General features: G+C 39.7%; 1 protein-coding gene across 6 annotated transcripts in view; it reads left to right on the top strand.

Annotated features, from left to right (window-relative positions):
* The window catches only part of LOC113091530 (NACHT, LRR and PYD domains-containing protein 3-like), a 107,242-nt gene that overhangs the window by 40,010 nt on the left and 45,252 nt on the right, over positions 1–21,980 (top strand). For 4 of the 6 annotated variants that reach the window (XM_026257111.1, XM_026257110.1, XM_026257109.1 and 1 more), the window contains one exon: positions 19,269–19,385. In XM_026257111.1, coding sequence (XP_026112896.1) covers positions 19,269–19,385 — 117 coding nt within the window. Of the gene's footprint in view, positions 1–19,268; positions 19,386–20,031; positions 20,054–20,078; positions 20,155–21,980 lie in introns of those variants that run through there. The other 2 variants (XM_026257112.1, XM_026257113.1) reach the window with 2 other exon arrangements.

Below are 21,980 nucleotides of genomic sequence, written 5' to 3'. Positions count from 1 at the left end.
GAGCGTCTAAAAGAAAAGATCTATCTTTATCTTTAATATCTGAAAGATTAAGCCAAAGGTGTCTTTCTGTAGAAACCAAAGCAGCCATAGATCTACCAATAGCACGTGCTGTTTCTTTAGTCGCCCTGAGAGATAAATCCGTAGCCCGACGAAGTTCGCAAATTTCGTCACGGCTGACTCCCTCGCTGTTATCTAACTCCCCCAGCAGCTCAGCCTGATAAGCCTGAAGCAAAGCCATCGAGTGAAGGCAAGCTCCAGCCTGACCTGCTGCTGTGTAAGCTTTACCCACTAAATTAGATGTGATCTTTAAAGGCTTCGTGGGCAAAGTCGGGTTCTTAATAGATGACGCTGAACCAGGGGAAAGATAGCTCGCGAGCGTCTGCTCCGCCCGGGGCATCGCCTCATAACCATTTTCTTTCAGCCCTCTTATATCAGAATAAATGTGCACTTGAGGGCTGAAAAGACGTGATGAATATGGCTTATTCCACGATCTAGACAGCTCACTGTGAAGATCAGGGAAAAAAGGGAGACCCCGTGATGTAGGCGATGTTTTAGAAGACAGAAAACGCTCGTCTAATTTGCTTTTAGGACGAGCGCTCTGTTTATCAGATGGCCAAGATATATGTAATTTATCTACAGCTCGTGTTAATACATCAACCAACTCCTCATATGCTGGGGAAAGAGATGGCGAATCCTCTTCCCCCCTGATTGTGTCACCTTCACTGCCCGTTACATCTAACTCCTCGGAGCTAGAGCAACGAAGCAATGGGCTCTCCCCCCGGGCGGAAGAAGCCGCGGGGCGGGCTTCCGACACCGGAGTTTGAGCTATGGATCTCCCAGGTAAGGGAGGAGAAAGAGCCCTCGGACCCGTCTCCAACCCCGCTGAGAGATCCATTTGCGAACCCCAGGAATGCATTCTCCGATCTGCCTCGGCAGAAGCGGGTCCTGCACCCTGAGGAGCGCGAGGCTCGCCGCTCTTCTCATCAAAGAGTGACAAGCGGGAGCGGAGCATGCGAAGCGAAAGCTTCTCACAATGCGGGCAATCAGTCTCCTCGAAGGCTGATAACGCATGCTCCACTCCCAAACAAACTACACAAAGCTCGTGTGTATCCCCACCCGTTAAATAACGCGGGCAGGGAGAAGCACACGGTTTGAATAGTTGCTTAGCCATAGTATATAAACTTTGCACAAGACAACAGTAAATATGACAGACAGGTTTAACACAGATCGCTTGCTGAGGCACAGAAAGCTAACACCGGTTGCTCCGGTTGGGGTTTTTATCAATTCCTGGTCGTGACGTCACTCCTGACGCTCACTCTCGCCATTGGACTAGTTGACATGGATGCTTCAGACGCACTCACGCAGAATGCGTTCCCAAAGCGTTATCGACGCATCGTCTCTCCCTCGATGGTGAACTAGAATAAACTAACGCTTTATAAGTTGCAAAAGTCAAAGGACATTGTATTACCAAAAATGTATTGGATATGTTTAACATTATTATCATTTAAATGCCATTTTTCCTAAATGCATTTAGACTTATGGGTAGGGTTATGATGACGGTAAAGAATGTTCCCACCGGTTAAAGTGAGTTAATTTAAATACGTAGGATAGTCTTAGGCTACAGTTTTACACAAACCTTTACACAAAGGCTCTTAAGAAAGTGACCCATACTCAGAATTTGTGCTCTGCATTTAACCCATCCGAAATGCACACACACAGAGCAGTGAACACACACACACACACACACACACACACACACACTGTGAGCACACACCCGGAGCAGTGGGCAGCCATTTATGCTGCGGCGCCCGGGGAGCAGTTGGGGGTTCAGTGCCTTGCTCAAGGACACCTAAGTCGTGGTATTGAAGGTGGAGAGAGAACTGTTCATGCACTCCCCCCACCCACAATTCCTGCCGGCCCGAGACTCGAACTCACAACCTTTCGATTGGAAGTCCGACTCTCTAACCATTAGGCCACGACTTATGCGTTGTTGGGGATGTTTTCGTCCACTAGGCAGTAAAGTTGAGTTTGAAATTTTTCAAAAACGTAACAATACACTGTGGGCAAATTCACTACCCTTTCATTATGTTTGTGGATAAAACATCTACTAAATTAAACTGCTTTAAAAATGTGTCAGATAAATATTTTTTTCTATTTGTTTTGCATAAATCTGTTAAATCAACCTCAGTCCTGATCAAAACTGCCAAATGTTTTTTAAAAAAATCCAAGATTCTAACTCTTTAATTACCAAGTTCATAAATGTCTTCCATTAAAATTGACTTCCATTATAACGACATTTGATTGCAAAGCCATGACACCATATAATCATGCATTCTTGATTGTTTGTGAGTTTTCCCTTTTGAGAAGAGGTAAAATTTGTTTTTTTTACAGTTGATAACTAGGTTGATAACCCTTTAGATAGGCCTGTGCAAAAAAAAGCTTAGTTTCTGACTTGTATATGAAGCTATATGGAATATAACAGCATATTTTATATATATATATATATATATATATATATATATATATATATATATATATATATATATATATATTCAATTCAAGTTTATTTGTATTGAGCTTTTTACAATATGAATCGTTACAAAGCAACTTTACAGAAAATTATGTTTCTACAATATTTAGTAGTAGCTTATGGTGGTGACTACGTCTTGTATTAATTTTTTCAAAAAATCCTGTCAAACGTGCACAAACTGACAGTCAGCTAGACGATGAACATTATTAATATTATTAATTAATAATTGTTATATGATGCAGGCACACTTGAATAGAATAAGAATGCACATTTGATGAGATGCAACTACACTCACTGTATATATATACACACACACACACATATATATATATATATATATATATATATATATATATATCACAAAATATTTCATTATAATGGAAGTCAATGGGGCAAAAACAGCCAAGTTATAAAACACTAGACAGAAACTTAGACATCATCCAGTGATTTGAGCACTAGAAAAATACAATAAGAATAATTTGAGTAAGAAAAATAAGAGTAATAAGAAAAATAAAAAAAGATTTAACTTTGTTTACCAATTACAGAAAATCCTGAGATTGCTAGAAATGCAGTATTTACAATGAATAATGCTGATGTGCTGATGGCCACTTATACAGATGGTAATTACACAAATGTGCCACAAAGTAAATAATCCACTCTCTCTATTCATATAGATGCGTTCACTTTGATAGCCGTGATCATACAGTAATAGCGAGCTGATTTGGGCTGATTTGCTAAAGAATAATGTTAAAGTTGACAAAACATTGGTAATTCTGACCTTGCACCAATAGTTTTGATTAGAATACATAACATCCGGTTGGGTGTTCGCATATGGTCTAGTCGCATAAATTCAAATATTTGAACGCATCCGAGGCTCAAATCGGATCTGAAATTTCCGCATACATATTTGATCGGTCTGCGCCGCTAGAGGAGGCAGCCTCAAACTGTGCCTCACCGGAAAAGCCGCGGTGAAAGGCTGAGCCGCGGCGGAAAGTGAGAGAGGCTTGCTGTGGTAAGAACTGGGGTGCGGCCCATGCTGGTTAAATGCCTGCTGCTTCTGTGATCCAGCGCTCGAGGAGAGCCCGGTTTTGAGCAGATCGATCGTGGTGTCGAGTGAGGCAAGCTCAGGCTTTGCACGGTCTATTGGCCACGATGTGTGGCTTGGCGAGAAGAGCAGCTGTTGCGATGACGTTTGATGGTGCTCAACAGCCGTGTTTGGCGAGGTAAGAATGATCATGGGTATCGGCAAAAGTAGCAGATCTGAAAAATCCCCGGTTAGGATCTCCTCGCTGGAAGAAAATTGTGATAAGATGACAGACAGAGTGAACCGGGATGCTGATAAACTGTCAATGAAGGCAGGCAGGCTAATTCAGCTGTATTTATACCCTAAGGTTGATTTAATTTAAGTGGCTCCACCTTGCTAATTAGGCTAAGTATCGGATGTGCTCCTTCCAAACCTTGTTATGAAACTACATTTATTACCAGCTTTAGACCTCAGGATCAAAGGTCCAGCGATGTCCAAAGACCATTCCTGGTTAACTCTGGTATAATAGCTCCAAAAACACTTCGTATTGTTTTATTTTAGCCTTTACGCATGCACTGTTCACAATTTATCTTAATGTTTCTATATTTCTGTTTCCAGTTAGAAATGTGTATTTTATTATCTGTCAAAACTTTTCCTACTAAATTTACACTTGATTGCATAATTTGGTCATGTATTTTCTGTATTATATTTCCTTTTGCTTCTTTAATCACTACTATTCGTCTCATGCGCGCTAATTTATCAACTTCATTATTTCCTTTGGCTAATGCACTGTCTGCCTTGGAATGTCCTGGCTGATGTATCACTGTAATGTCAAAATCACCTATTATTTTTTTGTATCTCTTGTAGGGCTGGGACAACGCGTCAAGGTCATCGATGACGTCGACGCAAAAAATACGTTGACGCAAAATATGCGCATCGATTCGTGAACCTGTTTTTATTTCTCTAAAAAACGTTTGCAAAACTTTTACCTTATGTGCGCTGAATATACGCGATGGCCGGATTAACATTCTGTCCAATGTTAATATAACCAATCGAGGGGTTTTTCTGCATTGATCTTTCTTTTTTTTTTTGGTGGCTGTGCCTGACAGGGCGCATACGAGAGAGAGCCCCGGCTGTGCGCACACACTCACAGTTTTCAAACAACACGAGCGCTTCTTGCTATCTCTCCCTTGTGCATATTAGTCAAAATCATTAAACACAATATAAAAATTGCGAAACACCAAAGTTTCACGCGCGCTCACGCACTCTCAGTCTTCAAACTACATGAGCGCTATCGTGCGCGCTCTCTCTCTCTCTCTCTCTCTCTCTCTCTCTCTCTCTCGTGCATATTAACCAAAATCATTAGACACGATAGAAAAAGGGCGGAATGCCAAAGATTCACAGCATTCGGAGATTTTTTTTTCTCCATGACAGGCTGCTGGCTCCCACTGTCCCACATTTTTATTTATTTATTTTTTTGGAAAAAAATTCTCTGTATTAGCTTAAAGCCCTCAAGTTTACATTGGTTACTGTATTCTTTCAATTGCTCTTAAACACGTATTTTGGGTGACCATTTTATTGAATGCTAGACATCAAGTTGTTGTTATTTTCATCTGAAAGATGATTTTTTTTCAGTAAGCTAGGCCCTATGTGTTCAGTAAGCTTGTTTCAGTAAGCTATGTGTTTTCAAGGCTTCAAGGTTTTATTGAATGCTATCTCTATACAAGTGCAAAGTAATGCATTCTTAGTCAGTCTTTTATATTGTAATTTTAAGAGCAATAAACATATTGCAATGTAAAGGAATTCATATTTTTTTCATTCAGATATGTAAATCAACATGTATAAATTGTTAGTAGTCAATTAATGGGGAGATAATCGAAATTGAATCGGTCTGAAAAAATGAATCGTTAGATTAATCGATGCATCGAAAAAAAATGCGTTTAGAAAATAATAGTTTATCCCAGCCCTAATGTCTTGCCATAATCTTGTTCAATTTGCTTACCCTTTGACTTGGTGTAACTGTTCTCCATTCCAGATTTGCAAATTGTCATTAAATCCTGTTGCAACTGCTATCCGTCACTATTATGGCCTGTAAATTTCCAAGTTTTTGGAGTTTTTTTTTTTTAAAGCCTGGAACACTGCCATGAGCTCTGCGTACTGTCTTGTGCCTTGCACTACTCCCTCTTTTGAAGCTATGACCTTGTTGCTCTGTTTCAGAATGAAAGCCCAGTGCTTCCTTATCTGCGGCCGTTTTTGAACTATCTGTTAAAACAACTGTATTTTTTTATAAAGATCTAATTTCTTTTTCTGGCATTTAAGTTCCTTTTGTCTGATTTTCAGATCTGGATCTAGAAGCATACTTTCCCATCTCTGCCATCGGCTATTAAGCGCATGGTCATCCTTTTACATTGTTTTTGGAGAGATGAGCTAATACTGCTGTTTTGTGTTAATAAATATTTTCTGGCCCCTTGCCAGGCCTTTCAACTTGGACTATCGTTTGTTAAGTGCTGCCAGCTGCTTCTCCACACCAGTAAATTTAAGTTCTGGGATCTCCCAGCTTCCAGTCATAATTCTAATAGGTATGTTACTTTTCTCATTTCTTACTATTAATTGGTAACATGTTTTGTCCGTTTCCAAGTCAGCTTTTTTTCTCATAATATCTTCCTTCCAACTGTCCTGAGTTTAATATAGCTGTTTTAATTTCTATCAATGCTTCTTTAGCTTTTTCTGTCCATTTCAAGCGTCCCCCTCTGATAGTCTCATATATATATATATATATATATATATATATATATATATATATATATATATATATATATATATATATATATATATATATGTATATATGTATGTATATGTATGTTTAGACATTTGGCTAAAGTGAGGGATTAAGTCTCTAACATAACCCAGTAACCCTATTGTTTGCTGGACCTCTCTAATTGTTTTGGGGGTCTCAAGTTGATTTACTCTGACTTTCATGGACTAAGTAACCCATCTGTTATCTGCTGAAATCCAAAATCCCCAAAATTCGACTATATCAGTCATTAATTGTGTCGTTTTTATATTTATTTTCAAAACCTGCCGCCACAAGCTGTTTCAACAATTCTGTTACAAGGTTACGTGTTCTCGTTCTCCATTTGACATGATGTCATCTATATAAAGTTCAACGTCTAAATCTTTCAGAATTTCACACCTTACCGATTGAAAAGTTACAGGCGAGTTTTAATGACCCATCAACAAATGTCTGTAAACATAATGTTTGTTGTTTATAGTAAAAGCAGTCTCTTCATGACTTTCTTCGGCTAGAGGAATCGAGTAGAATCAACTGGCAAAATCAATTTTCGAATAAAACCGTCTATCTCGTATTTTGTTCAACTGTATCGCACGAGTTAGTTACATAAAATTTATCCGGTCTTGTTTAACGATTCAAAGCCACAAAGTTTGTATGAAATCTATACGTCCTGTCCGGTTTCACAGAGAACTAGATCGGCGAGTTGGTAATAGTTCCCTGTTCTTCGAGCTCTTGTATGGTTAAAGTTAGTTCTGCCATTCCGTTTTTATTGATTGGGTATTTTCTTTGCGGTTTATGAATTCCACCCTCGATAACGTGTACAATCCTATCATCTACTTTGCTGCAGTCATTTTTGCTCTGTACATATAAAGTTTTACGTAGCTCTGACATTACCTGGTCCTCAGCCCATTGTGAACGTTTAATTTAATTTTCGATTCTTCTTCATTCTTGCTCATAATTAACCGGCTTTAATCTTAAAACCTTTTTCATATCTTTTACTGCTAATACATTTTAAAAACTTTCAATCATAATTCATATCGTTCGCCTGTTTTTTCCCGTTTTAACTTGTCCGTCATATGTTTGTAACTTGTAACTATTTAACAGTAACCTTTTGCCCTTTCTGGGCTATCTTCATAACATCAATATTGTACACTTTCTGGGCTGTATTCATAACATTAACCTTTTACCCTTTCTGGGCTGTATTTGCAAATACTGGTCCACCCTTTCTGGGTATTTCATTAATAGTCTATTTCCACCCTTTCTTGTCTTTCTCACCACTTAGTCATCTTTTATGTAGTAATTTATATAGTACCTCAGCTATTAACCATAAGCCTAACTACGCTTACTCTATTAGACAAGCGCTCAACTGTCTAATTCTGGCCAGTAATTAGACAATTAAAGCATGTTGGGTGCCATGTTTTATGGTGTCTCCTTTATTTATACACCTTTTACCTGTTTCTTTATTATTCTCAGGTAGGTAAGGAAAGTCGACCCTGGACAAAACTATAAGCATTTAAAAATACTTACAACTTGCTCAGTAGACTTCCCTGTGGTCAGTTCTTGCTTACTGGCTCTTAAATTACTACTCTTGCAGACCATAACTTGTCATTAATAAAATACAAGTTTTATTAAAGTTAACAAAAGTTATATCAAAGTACAATAGTAAAGTTCAGGGATACTTTGCTTGTTCAGTATCCGTCCGTCGAGTCTCTCTCGCAGTCTTTTATACACAGATGTCGAACGCTGGTTCTTCTGGACTCCTCTGCCGAGGCTTTCAGTTGTTTACGTCGCATTGCTTTAGTCCTTTTCCTCTTCTTTTTCCTCTTAACCGTCTGTGAAATACACCTTAACTACTATATTGTCCATTTATCATAAAAACTATTTCTAATACATAAGTGTTACTACTCTAAATCAGTGACTACATACATTTCATGCAAGTAAGCAGTTTTCTTAATGTTAGTGAAGTTACACAATACATTTTCCATACAGCATTAATCACAGGGTTACATATTTGTAATTAAGCAAAAGCATTTTTACTACTTAGGTTACAGTACCTCTGTTTATAGCAATTTAAGCATTAATCAAGACCGTACAATTGCAAAATCATCATATCCATTAACAATTGGTTCCTGGGACTTTTGAGAACTGGAGCTTGTAGCCTAGAATTTTTCTTTCTAAATTATGTGAAAATCATCTTGTTTACTCACTTACAATATATTGATTTAATTTTTCTAAGACACTTTTTGTTGGTAAAATTCATATGCAAGTAGGCATCAACTATCATGAATATCATTGTGATTTACACCTGAGAAGACAAAGGCCCGCATAATGAGCTGTATAATGAGCCATTCTGTCAACTGTGTGTCTGAGAGGGAGGAGTTACAAGAAAGAATGTGAGGACAAAATAAATGTATATAATTTTATGTTTGTAGTTTATTTAGACTGTATTTAATTATGCCACAACATAATGTAATATCCGCTTGCAAGTGCGATTAAATGGTTTATTAGGAAAAATCAAAGGTGACTTTCAAAGCATAATTACTGCAAGCAGGGCAAAAAGCAAAGGCAAAAAACAACACATAGCTGCTTGTCATTGGGAAGCACAGGAAGGAGAGGTGGAGACCATAGAGGATGGAGAGGAGATTGTCACAGAGGAGTCTGGAGGTCGGGAGCCAACGCTTGCAGATCTGACAAGTTTGTTCCGAGCCCACATGACGCAAATGGATGCTCAGGAGGCCGGGAGGGCCCAATAGCAAAAGGAACAAGAACGACGATTTAAGGTATTGCAGCATCAGTTTGGCCTGCTTCAGATGGAGGTGCAAGCTCGTACTCATACTCCACCCACACCTGGTATCTCCGAATGCTCTCTCCTGAGCTTCAGGTATGGATCCGTGAGCGGGGCCCTGATACTGCTGCTGAAGCTGCATCATTAGCGGATGTGTTTGTTGCTGCCCGGGGAAGGAATCAGTCATGGAGTTGGCGAGGTGGGAGAGATTCTCGCAAGCTCCACATCTTTCATCCGGCTCAGTACAACTCCTCTGGTAAGCCTACTGTGGAAGGAAAATCTGACTCTGTGATATATTTTAAACTGCCTAAGAAAGTGCCTATTTGTTACCTGTGTGGCCAAGAGGGTCATACCAAACCTGTTTGCCCGAAGAACGTTGTCAAGCTCTCTCAAGTGTGTTATGTGCCCAGAAATAATGCAGTTCCTGTAAAGCCTGGACTGTCCTTAACCCTTAGGGGACTAAGCCCTTTTTGGTCCGTTTTCTCTATTTTTACATTTCGGCTTATAAACCATATGTAATGATGATGGACCACCATGTATTTGGTATCAATGGATTCAGAAGACCCTAAGCTACCATAAGCTTGCATGCAATATGTTTATAAAGGAAGTATGAGTGAAAATTGTACAATAAACTAGAGAATTTCAAAAACGAAAATGAGATTTTTGTCATTTATTACTGAAAATCCTACCTCACACAATAATAGTGAAAAGTTTTTGACCCAAAAATATATTTTTCAAACCCTTTGCTTGACAGAAATGGGCTAATGTTCAATCAAATGTGTAAAAAACAATTAAATAATTAACTTTATTTACAAACAGTCCTAGGCGGTTTTTTATTTTTGGGACTAAGCCCTTTTAGGTCTGTTTTCTCTATTTTTATATTTGGGCTTATAAATCATATGTAAAGGAGATGGAACATCCTGTGTTTGGTATCTATGGATTCAGAAGACCCTAAGCTACCATAAGCATGCATGCAATATGTTTATAAAGGAAGTATGAGTGAAAGAAAATGTACAATAAACTAGAGAATTTCAAAAACTGAAAAATTATTATTATTATTATTATTATTATTACTGAAAAATCACAGAATCACACAATATAGATCAGTTTTTGAACAAAAAATAAATAATACATTTAAAAATCTTTGCTTAACAGAAATGTGTTATTGTTTAATCAAATATTTAAAGAACAATTAAATAATTAACTTTTTTACAAACAGTCCTAGGCATGCCAGAGAGCAAAGCAAGGCCTCTCCAGGAAGTTGCAGAGGGGCACCTGGCATGCCCCACACTGCCAGGGGGTCTTGTTGTACACTTTGCTTGCCTTGCACTGCTCATAGTACTTTCTGACATCTGCAGGCTTGTGTGCAGGGTTTGCTGGGTCCAAGGGAGCAATGGGTAGGGGTGTGTGGTGAGTTGTCCTGTCTGCATCCTCAGTTGTTACCCCTGCAAGTTGAGCACAGAGCTCCTCCATAAAGTCTCTGTGTGTCAGTGGTATAGTATTTTGCTCTTTACACAGTTCTTTGTGGAGGATGTAGCTGTTGCATGTGGCGATGTCCACAAAGTGCAAGAACATATTCTTATACCATCTGTTTGCTTTGTGGTGAGCAGAGGTGTACTGGATGAGCTGATCAGACAAGTCAACACCACCCATGTGTTTGTTGTATTCCACAACTGGAGTGGGAACTGGAATCCTCACTTTCTCCCAGGTTCCATCTGTCTTTTTTTGCCTTCTCGTGACCGTCTCCGATGTGTAGGCTTGATGGATTGGTCGAGCAGAGCAAGTCATCATCTCGGAATCCACCTGATTGTGCCTCTTTGGGATTTTTTGGAGAGGGCATTCACAGTCGATTTAGGGGTGTCCTTCCTCCCCTGTCTATATGTACCACAGGCTCTAAAGTGCAGAGATGACAGGTGTCTGAAGAGCTGAGGGCTTGTATAAAAGTTATCACAATAAATGTGATAACCACTTCCCAAATGTGGTTTGTCCAGGAGGCCCACAACTGCATCATAGGAAAGTCCAAATCCAGTGGGGAACTTTGCCTTTCCTGTGTACACGGTAAAGCTAGATGTATAACCTGAAGAGTCAGCCAAGACAAACAGTTTGAATCCCCACTTAGTCGGTTTGTCCTTTATGTATTGTGTCATTCCTGTTTTGGCTTTTGTCGCCACCATCCTCTCATCTATTGCCAGATTTTTTTGGGGCTGGTAAAAGGACTTGCATGCTGCCATGATTTCAGTCATCAGAGGCTTGAGGCGAAACAGTGGATCATGGTCTGATGTTCCCTTTTTGCTGTCATTTACAACATCCTCAGCCGGATCGCTCATGTGCACATTTGAGGAAATGGAGAGCCACCTGTCCCTTGGCATCACTTTCTTTGGGAATGGAACTGAAAAAATGTTTTTTTGCCTCCAGTAAGATTTCACTGATCCAAGTTTTAGCAGTCCCATGAAAATCACAAGTGCAAGATATTTTAGGAAGTCTGTGGGAGTGACATCAGTCCATTTGAATTGAAGTCCTTCTGATAACCTCTTTGTAGCTTGCTTATTTGTGTTGCTGCATAATGTTCTGATGACATTATTGCTGAAAAAAAGCTGGAACAAATCAAGTGGACTGTACACTTTGGATTTATCGAGTTGCACTCCTGGGGGCCTGGCAGGGGCAAACCTGGGGAGAATGGGTGCCACATCTGGATCGTTTTCAGTTTTCCAGTGTTGTTCATGTGTTGTATGGTGTGGAGAGCGTGATCTTGAGCGGCTCAGCGTGGGCCTCTGAACACTCTCGGTAGAGTGTCTGCGTGTTAGAGTTTCTCTCCTCGGTGGAGGCTGAGGTGCCGGTGTAGATGACGTGTTTGGCTGGCACCATCTCCTCCTCGGTGGAAGCTGAGGTGCCGGTGTAGATGACGTGTTTGGCTGGGTCAATCTCCTCCTCGGTGGAAGCTGAGGTGCCGGTGTAGATGACGTGCTTGGCTGGCTCCATCTCCTCCTCGGTGGAAGCTGAGGTGCCGGTGTAGATGACGTGTTTGGCTGGGTCAATCTCCTCCTCGGTGGAAGCTGAGGTGCCGGTGTAGATGACGTGTTTGGCTGGCTCCATCTCCTCCTCGGTGGAAGCTGAGGTGCCGGTGTAGATGACGTGTTTGGCTGGTTCCATCTCCTCCTCGGTGGAAGCTGAGGTGCCGGTGTAGATGACGTGCTTGGCTGGGTCAATCTCCTTCTCGGTGGAAGCTGAGGTGCTGTTGCCGGTGTAGATGACGTGCTTGGGTCGTTATCATTACTGAAATAAATGTAAAAGGAGAGAGCAAATACACAATAAAACTGATAGCTTTTTTTTGTGTCAAAATTCAATGTAGAAAAAAATAACTCCTATAAACTCATGTAACACTATGAAACTCCACTGTACACTAAATTGTACACTTCACTTAGTTGAGTAAGTCAGTCTATTGAAACTAATTTCACACCACTCTTGAACTGAGTTTACAGGGAAAGAGTAGTATAGTACACTTAAACAAATATTTCATGCCTCAATCGCTATCTGACTAAAACTCCAAAACATATACATACTCAAGATGTATGATATAATAAATTATAATGATAAAGAGGTTATTTGAAGTTACATACCAGTCCTCAAATGGATCTTCCCCATCCTGGTAAAATACTTCGTCATCTGTGTAAAAGCTGTCTGCTCCAGATTCCTCGTCGCTTTCCAGTAATTGTTCCAGAGCTTGTTCTGCTGTAAATCTTTTAGTGCTTGTCATTTTGCTAAATCAATTCTCGCTCTCTGTAACACTCCGATCGCTTTCTGTTTTCTCAACCTGATGCTGATTCTTCAATCGCTTATTATTACACCCAGCTGCCGGTGTTTTACTATAGCCATGGTAACCTTCCTCTGATTGGGTTAGAAAATGTTCCTCCCAGCGACAACAGGGTCCTCTGAATGGCTAGATTACATCATGGTAACCTTCCTCTGATTGGGTTAGAAAAATGTTCTTCCCAGCGACAACTACAGAGTCCTCTGAATGGCTAGATTACATCATGGTAACCTTCCTCTGATTGGGTTAAAAAAAATTCCTCCCAGCGGCAATTTTTCCATTGGTTGTTGCGTGTTGAATCTGCCTAACAGAATCGTTTATGTTGGGCCTGTTTACGTAGTGGTATTGCGCAATAAGGGAAGCGTGTTATATACAAACTGGATACCGCTGTTTTCAGTGGAATCTGAGGAAGACGGTAAAAAAGACCGCATCTCTCTAGCATTAATAGTTATTGAGATAACTAAACATTTGTAAAAGTATGCCATTTTGGGCGGTACCGCCTAATCCGTCCCCAGAGGGTTAAGGATGACCACTGTAGAAGTGAACGGTAAAGAACTCCATGCTCTAGTTGACACTGGCAGTGACCAGACATTGGTACACAGACAGTTTGTTTCAGCTGCCTTGATTAATCCTTCTGACAAGAGACTGATATGCTGTGTCCATGGCGATAATAAACTGTTACCTACCGCGGGTCTTTACATCAAAGTACAGGGACAGACTTATCTCCTGTACGTTGGGGTGGCAGATAATTTGCCGTATCCTGTGATTCTGGGGCATGATTTACCAGTGCTTCTAGATTTACTGCAGCCGGAACAGCTTTGCAATGTTGTAGTCACCCGGGCAAAAATGAAACAGGCAGAGGAACCGGCGCAGACACTCAGTACTTTACCTTTCTTCAATGTGGATATTGAAGTGGAACCTTCAAAGTTGCGGAGGTCCCGTAGTGAAAGACGACGGGATAAGCTTGCATATAATGTTTCCAAAGTACCAGCTAACCTCTCATGTGATTTGTTTCAAAGTTTCCAGGTGCCCACTAACGTTATCCAGCTCCAGCAGGAAGACATCAGCCTGGCTCTGTACCTCAAGAGAGCAGAACATGAAGCTACAGGCAATTCTGATGACACTGACTCTGCCGAAAAGTATTTATTCCAAAAGGGAATTCTTTATCGCCAGTTTGAGTCGACAAACCAACTTGTCGTGCCACAATGTGTCAGAGAGGTAATCCTCCAGTTGAGCCATTAATTTCCCTGGGCTGGCCACCTAAGAAAACACAAGACCTTAGCTCGCATCAAAATACACTTTTACTGGCCGGGACTAAGGAGGGATGTGACTCAATACTGTAAAAGTTGTCCTGAGTGTCAGAAAGTCTCCATGAGAAGCCCTTCCAGAGCTCCATTACAACCCCTACCGGTTGTGGGTACACCATTTGAGAGACTTGGTATGGACATTGTGGGCCCTGTAGAAAAGAGTCGAGCTGGAAATAGATTCATGCTTGTCATAACTGATTATGCAACTAGATATCCCGAGGTGTTCCCGATTAAGTCCATTAAAGCCAAGCACGTAGCAACATGCTTGATACAACTTTTTTTCCAGAGTCTGGTTCCCCTTTCAGATTCTTACGGATCAGGACCCAAATAGCAGAATTACTCGGTGGTACTTGGCCATGCAGCCCTTCCGATTCGTTGTCCAGTTTGTTCCAGGGAAAGCCAATGCTACGCCTGATTTCCTCTCTCGCTGTGTCAGCGAGGTCTTTGAAGTGGGGGGGAGTGTGATGGCTGACAACGTGCAAGGTGGTAACTTAATCACACACACAGACATGCATCTTTTTCTTTCATTTGTTTACATGCTATTTTTGGTTGTCCTTTTAGTATATTTCGTAATTAAAACATTTTAGTTGCAGATCACCCTATATATATATATATATATATATATATATATATATATATATATATATATATATATATATATATAATTTTTTTTTTTTTTTTCATAATAAAGACTGACACTGCTTTGGTTCATTTTCACTACTTTATTTCTAATTTACACTTATACCATACATGACTAGTTTGGGTGCACACTTTCTAGTTATGAGTGGTATATTGTGTTAACAGTTATTTCTTTTGAGTTTAAGTTACCTATGTGTGGAAGGTGGAGGTTTGACGCTGTCTGGGCAAAGCGCTGCACTTCAGTGGAGGTCCATTCTAATAAAGGACCGGCTGGCGCCAGTGGCCGCCATTTTGTTGCAGTGGTGGAGCCCATGGTGCAGATTAGCTGGAGGGATGTAGGGTTGTTTATTTGTTTGTTTTTGTTTTAATTGTGTATATAATTAATTTGTTTAGGACCCATGTTTTTATTTATTGTGACCGAATTACAGTATTCATTCTAATTGGATTTAATTGGTGTTTGTTCCTGGTGTGTGTAATGGACTAGTCCTTTGTGTATATAAGTTTTCCGATGTGTGGCATTTGGGGAAGCCATGTTTTTCTTTGTCTTGTTTGATTATTGTTCAGTTTTGATTCTCTTTAGTTTTCATTTTGTTTATGGGCCCAGACCTGACTTTATTTTCATTCAGTTTTTCAAGTTATTTAATTTGTAACTTTGTTTGGCATTTAATAAATTATTTTTTGTTTGGAAATCCTGTGTTCTTTGCCCTTGACTGCTTGGTCCGTCACACACTTGAACACCGAATTTGTTTTTACTCTTGTACCGACAAATACATAAACAAAAATATGTGAATTTGGCCATGTTGCTTTATTTAATATTTCTCACTTGCCCACAAGGTAATAGCACAATAGAAATGCTCTGACAAACCTCTGCTAGAGTTTTAATGGATTTTTTGCACCCACATTTGAACCTGACTGTGTTAAACACACTGCATCCTCAAGAACATCAAAGAAAATGCTCAGCTTGCATTAATGTGTAATATCAGAGGTGTAGAATAGCAGTATTTACAAGCCTTGTCATAGTCAAATCTGGGGTAGAGGAAGCTACAGCAGCAATAGGAGAAACTTGTGACAATCTGATGTCTCGTGTTCCTTTGGGTCTCGCTCCCTGTTTGTACCATCAATTAGTGTGGCGATCAGTTTCGACTTGTTCCTGTACACTTGGTATAAACTGTTGAGATTCAGAAGATTCATGGGACTCACCAGCTGTATGCTGAGAGGGTCCATGACAACGGTATGCTAAGTGTAGAAGTTTGCAGCAGTTCATGCAACAAGTAGATCCAACAGGAGGCATTTTCTCTCTCTTCTGTTTGAATGCAGGCAGTTGTTATCCCATTTCCGGAATGTAAGCTGCTAGCAGTGGGAGGCAAAGTTTTCTTTTTATAGTATAATTCCAGTCCCAAAGAGTTTTTAGTTTTAGCGTTTTTGCCAAAAATCAGTTTTGAGCACTGTGCTGATCTGCTGAAGTTAAAATCTTAGAAAAGAGAAAAGTAAAGAAATAAGAAGCAAAGCGCAGAGTATTAAGCTAGAACGTCCAAACGGTGGCAAAGCCGGAATGTCAAACTCTCTTTAGCCTATTTATGAAATTTTATTAACAAAACAAATAAAAATACACAATGCTGTAGGGCAGGCTATGCCAAATATAAAATAACAAATTGCATAAAGTTTAAATAGGTAAACAAATTGGCTAAGTAAACATGTATAATAGCTATATAACCAAATAAATAAAAAACTTAATGTTTATTAGCAAAACGCGTAAGAAAGCTTGGAGGCACGGCATACACCTTTGTCAAATAAAATAAATAAATGACACAAAGTTTAAATAAAGTTAAAACCAGCAAACCGTGTGGAACATATAATGTTTAAAAACACTTTCAAAATCACCTTAGATAAATGGCAAAAGTCAACAGGCTTTTCAAAATCTAAAATATTGTCAAACAGGTGCTTTAGCATTTCGTTTAGAAACCAAATCATCTGCCATCGGTTTGTCTGTCTCAACTCAATCTTCTTGTCAATCAGCTCTCCTCACTGGAGAAATAAAATCTGATCTGTGAGCATCATTGAGCAGCCACGTTCAGCTTTTAATTGTAGTTTCTGTTATTTTACTCAACTACAGTATTGTTCAAAATAATAGCAGTACAATGTGACTAACCAGAATAATCAAGGTTTTTAGTATATTTTTTATTGCTACGTGGCAAACAAGTTACCAGTAGGTTCAGTAGATTGTCAGAAAACAAACAAGACCCAGCATTCATGATATGCACGCTCTTAAGGCTGTGCAATTGGGCAATTAGTTGAAAGGGGTGTGTTCAAAAAAATAGCAGTGTCTACCTTTGACTGTACAAACTCAAAACTATTTTGTACAAACATTTTTTTTTTCTGGGATTTAGCAATCCTGTGAATCACTAAACTAATATTTAGTTGTATGACCACAGTTTTTTAAAACTGCTTGACATCTGTGTGGCATGGAGTCAACCAACTTGTGGCACCTCTCAGCTGTTATTCCACTCCATGATTCTTTAACAACATTCCACAATTCATTCACATTTCTTGGTTTTGCTTCAGAAACAGCATTTTTGATATCACCCCACAAGTTCTCAATTGGATTAAGGTCTGGAGATTGGGCTGGCCACTCCATAACATTAATTTTGTTGGTTTGGAACCAAGACTTTGCCCGTTTACTAGTGTGTTTTGGGTCATTGTCTTGTTGAAACAACCATTTCAAGGGCATGTCCTCTTCAGCATAGGGCAACATGACCTCTTCAAGTATTTTAACATATGCAAACTGATCCATGATCCCTGGTATGCGATAAATAGGCCCAACACCATAGTAGGAGAAACATGCCCATATCATGATGCTTGCACCTCCATGCTTCACTGTCTTCACTGTGTACTGTGGCTTGAATTCAGAGTTTGGGGGTCGTCTCACAAACTGCCTGTGGCCCTTGGACCCAAAAAGAACAATTTTACTCTCATCAGTCCACAAAATGTTCCTCCATTTCTCTTTAGGCCAGTTGATGTGTTCTTTGGCAAATTGTAACCTCTTCTGCACATGCCTTTTTTTTTATCAGAGGGACTTTGCGGGGGATTCTTGAAAATAGATTAGCTTCACACAGACGTCTTCTAACTGTCACAGTACTTACAGGTAACTCCAGACTGTCTTTGATCATCCTGGAGGTGATCATTGGCTGAGCCTTTGCCATTCTGGTTATTCTTCTATCCATTTTGATGGTTGTCTTCCGTTTTCTTCCACGTCTCTCTGGTTTTGCTCTCCATTTTAAGGCATTGGAGATCATTTTAGCTGAACAGCCTATCATTTTTTGCACCTCTTTATAGGTTTTCCCCTCTCTAATCAACTTTTTAATCAAAGTACGCTGTTCTTCTGAACAATGTCTTGAACGACCCATTTTCCTCAGCTTTCAAATGCATGTTCAACAAGTGTTGGCTTCATCCTTAAATAGGGGCCACCTGATTCACACCTGTTTCTTCACAAAATTGATGACCTCAGTGATTGAATGCCACACTGCTATTTTTTTGAACACACCCCTTTCAACTAATTCAACTAATTGCCCAATTGCACAGCCTTAAGAGCGTGCATATCATGAATGCTGGGTCTCATTTGTTTTCTGAGAATCTACTGAACCTACTGGTAACTTGTTTGCCACGTAGCAATAAAAAAATATACGAAAAACCTTGATTATTCTGGTTAGTCACATTGTACTGCTATTATTTTGAACAATACTGTATAATGATTTTTATTACTTAACACCGGTATCAAGACTACATACGGGTAGGAAACTTTTTTTCTTAAATGCATTGACACTTACACTTAAGACATTTCAATTGCATTTTCAATAAATACCCTATGTTCAGTGTAGACTAGTGATGCCTCTTCCTCCTAAATTCAGTGATGATCCAGTGACCTCTGACCTCAGATGAAATATTATCCAGTGTTAAGGTCAATACATTCTGCACTGATAAACACTGACCAGAAAAATAAAAGACATTACATTACAAAATTAATTTTGCAACCCATATGCTTCCATAGCACAATGCTGTTCTCTAAACAATTTGCAATACAAAGTCTATGAAAACAAATATTGAGATTAAAACTGTATGATATGCTATTCATTATGTGAAACAAAACAAAAAAAGATTTAAAACGTAACCTATAAACTTAACAAAAATTACCATTACTTGTTACACACAGAATTTTAAATCTAAATTTATTTTCTAACAAGAAATATTTCAGTCAGAACTATTGTGCTCCTTTGCTGAGTGCTACGGGTTTGACATGCATGTGTTCACCAGCACTCCTTCATTAACGTCTGTGAAGTTTAATGGATATTATCATGTTATGGAAATTTAAATAAATCATTTTTATCAGGATCTTCAGGAGGAAGAGATCTTCATCTCTTGATCCCAGCTGTGTGTCTCTGAAGAGTGACAGATCAATGCCTCTTCCTCCTAAATTCAGTGATGATCCAGTGACCTCTGACCCCAGGTGAGATATAATCCATTGTTAAGGTCAATTCACGCTGCACTGATAAACACTTACCAATGTGAACAATCACCGGATCAGAGGACATCATTTCTCAGACTCCACGAGCACCAAGTGCTGCTTTAACAAGTTCAATCAGAGAAAATACACACTGAGGCCCCGTCCACACGGAGACGCGTTTCTGTGAATACACACAAATTTTTTATCAGATAGGCATTTCATCCACACGGATCCGGTGTTTTCATCACGTGAAACCGCTATTTTTTGAAACCGGGTCCCAGAGTAAATAAATTAGAAAACGCCGTCTTTGCGTTTTCGTCTGGATGGCTAATCCGTATATTTTCTGAAACGATGACGTCATCAGCCCACGTCTCCCCCCTTGTCAGACACCTCTACGTCACGTAACAGCAACAAAAACATGAACAAACACTGAACGATTGTCTTTTTATTAACTAACATTAACACTGATTAATACATGTATTGTTCCATGTTCGTGTGTGTACCACGCGCAAGGTTTATGAGCATAGTCCAAGTTTTCATCTCTGTTTTTAGTGTATCACTGTGGCAGAATTACAGCGCCACATACTGGTCTGGCATGTATACTACATCATTCTGCGGTTTCGTGTGGACGCGGATATTTCTTGAGACGAGGAAAAAAAGATTGGATTGGGGTAAGCTCTGTCTCCGTGTGGACGGGGCCTAAGTGACAGCTGCAGACGCAGACAGGAGTCACACACTGATCCACAAACCAGACCAGGAGTCTGTTTCCACTGTAAGTGAACCACACACTGACTTACAATTACAGCTGCAGCTAACCATCATTTTACTGATTCATCGGCTGATTATTTATTTAATTCGTTGGATGAAAAAAAGGGAATTCATTTGAATGATTATTTAAAAAAATACATTCTTTCTTATCCTGCCCAATATGGAAGCAAATAGGTAGCAAAATTCATTTTGAAATGTAATATGCAAAATAACAATTTATTTCTGTATTTAAATTTACATATTCCCATACACATTTGCTACAGTTAGTGCAAAATTAAAATTAAATTATATAATTTATATTTGACATGTCCTACATTAGTTTTAATATGTAAATAAAATTTTTAATACTTTATAAATTGCAAAATTCAAAGGAAATTGTATTACCTAAAATTTATTAGATATGTTTATCATGTTGAAGCCAAAACAGTAGCAAAATTATTATTTAAATGCCATTTTTCCTAAATGCATTTATACTTATGGGTAGGGTTGTGACGGTGAGGAAATTTTCCAACCAGTTAATCGCGTGTGACAACACCAGTAATACCAGTATAACCGTTGGGGTGTCCCTCTTTTCCATGCTTTTCAATTTGCAATTTGCAATTTGGCATAAAGCAATTGTTCGTTTTTAGTTTTTTTTCCTCTTTTCCTTTCTTTCCTTTGCTTTTAAATAGCTTAAAAGCACCGTTTTTCATTTTAAAATTTTCACTTTTAGCTGCAGTTTGGTATCAATTGCTTGAATCCAACAACAAAATAAAACGTCAAACTCTCTTTAGCCTTTTTATAAAACAGAGCGTTTATTAACAATAAAAAATACACAATGCTATAGGGCAGGCTATGCCAAATATAAAATAACAAATACATTGCATTAGGGCTGTCGCCATAACCGCAATATATTAATACCGCTGTCACACCCTCAGCTCGTTCCCTCAGCCCCAGTCACCATTGCCAGTCACCATCCACTCAATCTCCCATGCACCGCCCACGTGAACCGTCACCTGAATACTAATTACCTGCACCTGCACCAGCAATCACCACACCTTGTAAATACTCACCTCACTCACTCACTCACCGGCTGGAATCAAGATTGCATGGACATTCTTTGTGGATCTTCTGCCTGCTCCTTGTGGACCATAATTGTGACTCTGTGGAGATTCAGACACAGCGATTAAGGGAAGTGACTCTTTGTTGTACTGGCTTAGCTCTGTACTTGAACTCACCAGTTGATCAGTGCTTGAAGATTCACCGTCTGTGACCACACTTACCTGCTCTGTTATAGTACTATGCTAATAAAGCTTCACGAAAATACTTACCCGTCTTCTCCTCTCCTTGTGTGGATGTGACAGGATTCCAGCCCCAAAACAGAACTTCATATCTCCCATGGATGTTAACGCTGCAGCTCAGGGAGCTGCTCCGGACCCGTTCACCGAAATGGTGACTGCCCTCCGCCAAGTACTACAGTCAGTTTCACCACCCACCGAAACCGGTGCTTCCGCCACCAACAGCACGCCCCTTGCACGTCCCACGTGCTATACGGGTGAACCGAGTGGCTGCAGTGGGTTTATTCTCCAGTGCTCACTGTTCGTCAACGCAAATACCTGTAAATTCCCCAATGAGGCCACCAAAGTTGCCTTTGTGATCTCTCTTCTCACCAGACGAGCGCTACAATGGGCAGAGGCTCTTTGGAGCTCCAAAAGTCCAGTTCTATCCTCATTCGACGCCTTCGTCACTCACCTCCAGGAAGTGTTCGGGGTGGCTCTAACTCCTCTCTCAACCCATGATGAACTCTTAAATCTCCGGCAGGGAGCCGCTGAAATACACGACTACACTCTC

This window comes from Carassius auratus, unplaced genomic scaffold (assembly GCF_003368295.1).
Source record: "Carassius auratus strain Wakin unplaced genomic scaffold, ASM336829v1 scaf_tig00214205, whole genome shotgun sequence".
In the NCBI taxonomy this organism is placed as follows: Eukaryota; Metazoa; Chordata; class Actinopteri; order Cypriniformes; family Cyprinidae; genus Carassius; species Carassius auratus.
This window is presented reverse-complemented; position numbering and strand designations above follow the sequence as displayed.